This window comes from Setaria italica, chromosome II (assembly GCF_000263155.2).
Source record: "Setaria italica strain Yugu1 chromosome II, Setaria_italica_v2.0, whole genome shotgun sequence".
Classification (NCBI taxonomy): Eukaryota; Viridiplantae; Streptophyta; class Magnoliopsida; order Poales; family Poaceae; genus Setaria; species Setaria italica.
In genome coordinates this window covers 24,102,920-24,111,363 of record NC_028451.1, presented here as the reverse complement: position 1 = coordinate 24,111,363, position 8,444 = coordinate 24,102,920, and the positions used below count along the sequence as shown (strand labels likewise).

General features: G+C 39.7%; 1 protein-coding gene across 2 annotated transcripts; it reads left to right on the top strand.

Moving 5' to 3' along the window:
* Positions 1-1,844: 1,844 nt before the first annotated feature.
* Positions 1,845-7,936, top strand: LOC101769014 (DNA topoisomerase 6 subunit B). 2 transcript variants are annotated; one of them, XM_004956401.2, is made up of 19 exons: positions 1,848-2,084; positions 2,186-2,238; positions 2,650-2,747; positions 2,841-2,946; positions 3,083-3,217; positions 3,301-3,352; positions 3,431-3,495; positions 4,072-4,178; positions 4,314-4,416; positions 4,488-4,573; positions 4,656-4,852; positions 5,237-5,352; positions 5,453-5,538; positions 5,630-5,702; positions 6,263-6,354; positions 6,437-6,575; positions 6,644-6,738; positions 7,069-7,243; positions 7,540-7,936. In XM_004956401.2, the coding sequence occupies exons 1-19, from the start codon at positions 1,931-1,933 to the stop codon at positions 7,684-7,686; spliced, it is 2,079 nt and encodes a 692-aa protein (XP_004956458.1). In that variant the 5' UTR covers positions 1,848-1,930; the 3' UTR covers positions 7,687-7,936. The 2 variants fall into 2 exon arrangements, 1 of the variants encoding a protein (XP_004956458.1); XR_002676598.1 differs by lacking the exon at positions 7,540-7,936 and having other exon boundaries at positions 1,845-2,084; positions 6,648-6,738; positions 7,069-7,114.
* The last annotated feature ends 508 nt before the right edge of the window (positions 7,937-8,444 follow it).

Genomic DNA, 8,444 nt, shown 5'->3' with positions numbered 1-8,444 from the left:
TGTGCCCCCACAACGCAGCTGCCACGGCATCCCCGTAGCTTGGTGCCGGCGGAGCTACGCCGCCCCACGTGTCGCACCTGGCGGGCTTGTAGGTCCACGCACCAGCCGACGCGCGTATCTGTTTTCCCGGCGGTGCCTTGCGCAGGAACGTCGGGGGAGAGGGAGGAGTCTGGGGGAGTAATACGGAGGACAGGGTGCTTGGTGGCTGCGCCTACTGCATGTAGTCCCGACTGCCAAAGTCCTGCGTTGCAGCTGCCAACGGCACCAGTAAAAAGGGATTATTAATTCATTTTTTATAAAATCAATGCAAGTTTTTCTTGGGTAGCTTCAGTTTTGTAGAACATCCTTCTTGCGTCCATATTACTAATTCCTCCAGGTTAACTGTGTGGTTCCAAATGAATTTTTGTATGCTGTGATATTGCAATTTTGCTCAATTTTTGTATGCTGTGTTCCAATGCAGGGAGCAAGATGGATAGTTGGGTGAACTTTTTTATGGAAATGATCTGGATATGATGTTCTTGTAGTTAATTGATATGAATAAGATATGGGAGAGTTGAATTTATGAGAGCAAATATGAGAGGTTTGTTGGAGATCATTATGAAGTAGGAGAGAGAAATCAGATGAGAGACTCTCATTTAGGTGATATAGGAGGCCAAAAGTAGGTGGGTTGGAGTTGCTCTTAGGTTTTCGGAGATAAACCGCTCCAGTCTCTGGTCTCAAGTCTTGACTCCTCTACCTTTGGAGACTTTTTTTTTCTCACACACGAATAAATTTCCTCAGCATTACTTGAAGCTGGAAAAACTTAGGTAAATCACTCCTTTGCGATTTAACCTTGTTTTCTACCCTCCCTCCCTTTTTAGCACAAAACAATTGCTTCTTCGACAATACCTAAGACCTAAATTATATATCAAAGTAAATGGTCATTCTTTTCAAAGTTTAAAAATCAAGATCTAACATGCTACATAAACAATAAATGAATTAACGCACTGAATCGCTGCTCCATGAAATCAAGATCAAATGATGTCAGCCGGTAGAGCTCTCGACGATACGTTGAGTCGGTGTTGCCGCATTGCCATGATCATAGCTCATGCTGGGCTGCCGGCAGCCTGGCGCCATCCCCCGTCTAATGGCGGGGGAGCCCAGGTCATAGGAGCGTGCGAGGGCACGCAACAGAGAAGGTCCAACTGTTGGCCATACGAATGATGATTTGGCGATTCAGGTAATCGTGTTCCTGCCCTCTTGGTCTCGTCGTCTCCTTGACTCCTCGATCGCCGCTAGCAGCCTTCTAAGACGATTCGCGTGCTAAAAGCTTGACTGCAGCGTGGGGAACCTGCTGCACATATTGGTTGTTGGGTTCTCTTCGTCATGCTGCAATTTTGGTGGTTGTTAGGCCAGATTACTAAAATGCCATCTAAAAAGGTGTTTAGAATCTCCTAAAATTCCTATCACATTGAATGTTTAGATACTAATTAGAAATATTAAATATAGACTAATTATAAAATTAATTACACAGATGGAGGCTAATTCGCGAGACGAATCTATTAAGCCTAATTAGTCCCTGATTTGACAATGTGATGCTACAGTAAACATGTGCTAATGATGGATTAATTAGGCTTAATAGATTTGTCTCGCAAATTAGCCTCCGTTTGTGTAATTAGTTTTATAATTAGCTCATGTTTAGTCCTCCTAATTAGCCTCCGAATATTCGATGTGACATGAATTTTAGTCCGGACTAAAGATCCCAACACCCTTAACTGTGATTTATCTTGGCCGTCCAATTTCTGATGGACCACTCAGATGCCTCTGGCCTGCGAGCAAGAGCCCAAACCCCAAAACCCAGTAGGCCTGGCTCAGACTTTGAGACCTAGCGCTCTCCAATTTTGTACCCAAACCCTAGCTCTTTCCCCAATTCGATCCCGCCAACCTCGCCATGGACAGCTCCGGCGACGAGGCCGCCGGCGCCGCCCCGGAGACCAAGAAGAAGCCTCCCGCCGCAGCGGCCAAGGGGAAGGCGGCGGGGAAGGGGAAGGCGGCCGGCGCCAAGGCGTCAGCGTCGGCCAAGGAGAGCAGCCTCCTCAAGCAGAGTGAGCGCTCCCCCCTCGATCCCCTTTCCAATCAAGAATTTCGGTTCTCTGGGTCCGTTTATCTGATACATTTTGGATCTTTTCTGGGGTTTCTGCTGCAGAATCGCCCGCCGAGTTCTTCGCCGAGAACAAGAACATTGCAGGGTTCGACAATGTGAGTTCCTATCCACCAAATTTTCGTCGATTTGGGGTGCAATTGTTACATCCCGTGCGTTATGAAGTTTAGATAGACGGGCCATGCCATTTGTTTAATTTTTTTACAACTCTAAACACATGCCTTGCAATCCTATTGCTAGGATACCAGCTCTAAACAGTTGGAAATTGCAACCAGAAATTTAAGCGCAACAGTTCTGTCTAGAGAACAATACATGCCATTTCTTAATTTCCCTCGTTCAAGCAAGATGTCATCTAGTAATTGAACTAGACCACAATTCTAACAGAAACTATCAACCCTTATGCTCAGTAGTATCGATATCATTAATTGTAATATAAATTTTGGGTGGAAATCTGTCAGATATTAGTATAGCCATTAACAGTGATACTAACACAATGGTGCTGGCTCCAGCCTGGCAAATCCTTGTACACCACAATGCGGGAGCTAGTTGAGAATGCTCTTGATTCAGCTGAGTCCATCTCAGAGCTCCCTGACATTGAGATTACAATGTAAGCGATCCCCAGAAGTATTCTTTGTGGTGTTTTCTGTTTTACCATATAGGACAGTGCTCCATGACTTTGTTCCCATGTCCTTCCTGGCAGAGAAGAGATCACGAAGAGCAAGTTCAACACAATGATAGGGCTAGTTGATCGAGAGCGTGTTGATGAGGCCCTCTATGATGATTTTGAGTCTGAAAAGGCTCGTGAGGTAATGTTAGCACCTCTAATTGTGTCAGTTTCAACATTGTGTGTGCACTGAGAAGTGTGATGGATTTCACAAACATGTACCATCTATCCATAATTATAATTCTGATAAAGTTGTATGATGATTTCACCATACTTAGAAACGCCTGGCCAAGGAAGCACGCTTCCAAGAAACTCAAGCTAAAAATGCTGCACTTGGAAAGAAAGTTAAGGAGGCTCCATCTGCTCGAGGAAAAGGCCGGGGCGAGGCTGCATTTTTCAAAGTGACTTGCAAGGTATTGTTGCGACAATGTGGATTATGTGATGAAAATGTATTTACTTACTTTTGATCTTGATTTTTTGTTTCTTGTGGATGCAGGATAATGGTAGAGGTATGCCACATGATGATATCCCAAATATGCTTGGGAGAGGTAAGTCTTAATGGTATCTTTTTTAAGTTGGAGAGGATATAGTACCATGATGACTGGAGTTATTTACATTTGGTGCAGTTTTATCTGGCACAAAGTATGGTTTGAGGCAAACACGTGGGAAATTTGGACTTGGTGCTAAAATGGTAAACACTCTGCATGACTATTGAGCAAGAAGCTTTCTAAATTGTATGTTTCTGCGAACTGTTAGGTTGTATCATCTAGTCCCTTTGATAAATAAAAATGAATGCAAGCAGTTAGTTGTTTTATGCATTATCATGAAATGTTGGAATTATTTCCTCACTTGGTTCAGAAATGACTGTCTTGTGGTTAGGATCGGATAGTGCAAGTGCAACCAAGCATTAGTCTATCTTCTGCTGCTCTTCATGGTACTTTATTTCATTTTGTATATAGCCAAGTAAAAGTTGGATCATAACAAAAGTATCACAATCACAATAGTGTTGCAGTTGATATAATTATCCTTTTCTTTTAATTTGTGTTATACCTTTAAAAAAGTGATCTGATGTTATTGTGTTATCTTGTTTCAGTTTTGAGAATATCTTGATGCTTAATCTATCCTGTGTCTAAGAGATGCTTATCTAGTTTTGCCTCTGTAAAATAGCTCTGGGCAACAAACATGTGACCTGCACTTAATATTCTCATGGATTCATTTTTTACTGGCTCTTATGTTCCGTTTATTTTATAATGATGGATTAAAACAGGCACTTATATGGTCAAAGATGAGCACGGGACTTCCTATTGAAATTAATTCATCAATGAAAGGCCAGAATTATGTTTCGTTCTGTCGCCTCGACATAGATATTCACAAGTAAGTACAGCTTGCTGGTTCATATGCCTGTTCAACACACTAACTGGCTTGATATTGCCCATCTCCATTTGTCAATTTAATAACTTCTGCAGTTTACTGTTATCATGACTCATTCTGGTGTATTCCATTTCTCAGAAATGTCCCTCATGTTCATTTACACGAGAAAAGAGAGAACAAAACTCATTGGCATGGGGCAGAGATCCAAGTTATAATTGAGGGAAATTGGACAACACATCGTGTGAGTAGCACGTTTTGGAACATTCGAAACATGGAATTATACTGTAAAGCTAATTAAGTGCTCTCTTTCAGTCAAAGATCCTCCATTATATGCGTCAGATGGCGGTCATCACACCATACGCTCAGTTCCTGTTTAGATTTCTATCTGATGCAGCAGAGTAAGCGTTTCATCTACCCTTATTTATGTCATGCAAAATTTGTCGCCCTTTATTTTTTTTCATGAACGACTGTTTCTTGCAGCAAAAATTTAACAATAAAGTTTGCACGCCGGACAGATGTTATGCCTCCTGTTCCACTTCAAACAAAGCATCACCCATCTGCTGTTGATTTATTACTGATAAAGCGCTTAATCGTGGAGACTACAAAGCAAAACCTTTTGCAGTTTCTGCAACATGAATTTGTGAATATAAGCAAATCGCATGCTGAACGTTTAATTGGTAAGTTGTATGATTTGCAGTGTGGCTGGTTTGGTCATTATGAAAAATAACTAAGTAATTGCTACCTGTTTCTAATAATCATGGAATACTATAGTCCAATTTTCTAGAATAGTATCTTTTGGAGATCATGAAGGAAGCTTCCTTTGGCTGATCTATCTTTGTCTTGCTGTTTATGGTTCTGGTTTTGGTTATGTTTCTAATGTTGCTGTTTCAATGTATCCTATGGTCAACTAAGATCATTTACCTAGTCCTATTAGAAACTGTTCGTTGGGCTAAAAATATAGGCTTACTGTCATTACTTACTTTTGTATTGCTTTGTATCTAAGTTTTACTATTCTTGTTATCAGTTCTACGTTTTACTACAACATTTTTTTTATTTTCCAGGGGAGATGGGACCTGATTTTAGTCCGAAAATGACAGTTAAGAGCCTTACGCCACAGCAATTAGTTCGAATACATCAATTATTTCGGCAGGCTAAGTTTGATGATCCCAGCGGCAATGTATGCATCCCTTTCACCTTCATTTGTTTATCAACTATTCGTTTGCTGCTTTCATATGTGTGACTGGTCATCACGGTATCGAAATCAATCAATTCTATAGTGTCTTAGTCCTGCAGGTGAATATAATTTACGCCTGGGTATCATAAAAGAGCTACACCCTGATATGGTTGCAACACATGCAAGCAGGTATATCATTTTAACCAAAGTGAATTCCAGAAGGCATTTCAATGCTGCATGTTCTGAACATCCTAATAATCTAATGCTGCACTCTGTTCAGCCCTCAGGTTTTTGAAGGTCATCCATTTATTGTTGAAGCTGGGATAAGCATTGGTGGAAAAGATGTTAAACAAGTAAGGAAACAATTGAGTGTTTACTTTGTATGGAAACATTTTATGATTTTATTTATTGTGTTAAAGATTCTAGAACCATGTTCTTTTTTTTTTACCTTTGTGTTTTCCAGCAGTTTCGATTGTGCTATAGTAGTTATTGTTATCTAAAGCTAATTTTTTCTGTTGGATTTCCCGGAGTTGGTTCTTTGTCTGATGTGAATTAAACTCCTAGAATGGTTGGTGAGGAAAAAAAAATCTTTTTGAAGGAATTTATAAGATTCACTGCATTAAAAATTAGAATAAGAGAATTAGCAATTTTGGCCATATGTTGAGATCTGAGCAGGCCAAATTAAATACTAATAGCTGCCTGCACTTTTTTAGATTCACTGAGTTGTTCCATTACATATATTTGATGGAGAAACTCTTAATGAGTAAACTTGATTGTTTGTGCCAGTATGAGACATTGAGCTCCAATTTCGGGAAATGCCCTTTCCATCTGTATTTTAACTTACTGACAAGATACCATTAAATGATTCTAATGAGGACTAAATTCTCATGTTGTTTATCTCTGTTTTGTTCAGGGTCTAAATATTTTTAGGTTTGCAAACAGAATACCACTTCTTTTTGAACAAGGTGCTGATGTCATCACAAGAACTGCTCTAAAAAGGATCAAGTAAGTTTTTTAGTTTTGTTAGTACATTATCAGAATCAGATGTTGGATCTTTTCTGTATCTTTTTTTCTTCCTGTGTTTTAGTTGGAGCAGCTACAAAATTAATCAGCAGCAAGATAAGATTGGTGTCTTTGTGAGCATTGTGAGTACAAAGATACCTTTTAAAGGAACTGGAAAGGAGTACATTGGGGATGACATAACTGAAATATCATCTGCTGTTAAGGTACATTCCAACTTCCCTGATTGTTGTGTCTGTAAGGCCATATATTGATCATTCTCTTGCACCTTCAGTCAGCCCTGAAGCAGTGCTGTCTTCAACTGAAGTCTAAGATTGTGAAGAAACTTCAGGCTCGTGAGCGTCAGGACAGGAAAAAGAACTTGAACAGGTAATTTCTACTTCGTCGTCGGAGTTTTGTGTATACTTGAGATGGAGGTCAAGATTCTGTTACGGAACCACACATTCTGTAATACTTGTTTAATGCTGATATTGGTTGATATATACTATCATTATTGGGATTCATGTTCACAATGTTAACTCCTGGGGCTAGAACTGGCTTTCCCCTATCCTTGTCTATATTTGTAGAAAAAGGCTAGATTGCGACTTATTGAATAACTAACCTAGTAATCTATGAACAAAATGACTCGCTTCTTCGCACTGACAAATTTTTCCAAATTGTATGCATTCCCCCCCTATTTTAACTACTTTGTGTTTGCAGATATATTCCTGATGTTGCAAGAGCGATTATGGAGACTCTGGTAGAAATTGCAGATGAATCTCCCCCGAAACGGCCGCGTTATGATAAAGAAGACGAGGAACTCCTTGAGAAGATAAATTCTGAGGAGGTGACAGAGATGACCTTCAAAGATTGCTTGACTCAGCATGTTGAACAGGTAAGGAAAGAGACCAACAAAGAAAAAATAGTGATATATTTCTCTCTTGTGTGCTCTTTTGTATGTAGTCTTTTGTACCTTGACCTTTCTGTTGCAAGTTGAGACTTCGGGACTAGTAACATCTGATATATTTGATGAAATCTTTGGTGTCTGGAATACAACCATGATACCAGAGTCGGACATCAGAGTCACTTCCTTTTCCCATTGCAAAGTGACTTGAAAAGACATGAACACAAATAACTTAGGTCCTCACATGTTTCACTACCATCCGCTTATTCCTATTTGTTATTCCCCAGGTTGATTACGAAATGGCACTGGACTATGCCATGCAGAGTGGGGTGAGCGAGGAGCCTCGAGAAGCAATATACTTGAACTCGCTTGAAGGATCCTACAAGTTTGTTGACTTTCAAAGTCCTGTATTTGTGTTCAGATTTATTCCTTAAAAGGGAAACTTACACGTCCATCTGCTCGGTCGATCAATACCAAGTTCCCATCATTATTAAGATGGAAACTGTACATCAATCATATTCCCATTGTACCTGACTTAAGCTATTTCGGCTCTCAGCCATAGTTGTAACACATACATTACAAGTTGCTATGTAGTTTCAATCTAGGATACCCCTGTATGTTGCATTTATAGAGGAAATAATATTTTTACTACATGTGATTCACATCGGTGTGGTGGGCTTTAAATTTTAAACGGACTTCATTATTCTAAAATTATTGTGTTGAAGTGCTCAAAACTTCATGAGAATGAGCTAATGGATATAACTGGAGCAAATTTCATAAAGCCCCATGTTTTATTTTTGAGAAGTAAACCCCATGTTTTATTAGGCGATGTAGTTTAGAGTTGCTAGCTGAAATCAAAACAATTTGCTCTAAGTTGTGACTTTAGCATCCAAGTCACCATAAATCTTTCAAGATTTGTACATAAAAAAGTACACTACTAATAAGAAGTGATCACTCTATATGTACTTCTAGATGATATGGTATTGGTAATCTGCTGGAGATGTTTTAACTGTCTCACCAACCAAATGTTACCTTATTTTTTGGGGTGCCTACACCATAATCGGGTTTCCATGAGGTTTCTACATCCAATTTTCAACGTGGAGTGAAATTTGGGTGCTAATAAAAGTAGTTATACCACATATACCAGATATGTCACTCCAACAAATTGGGAACAAAATTGTCGGAGCCCTAT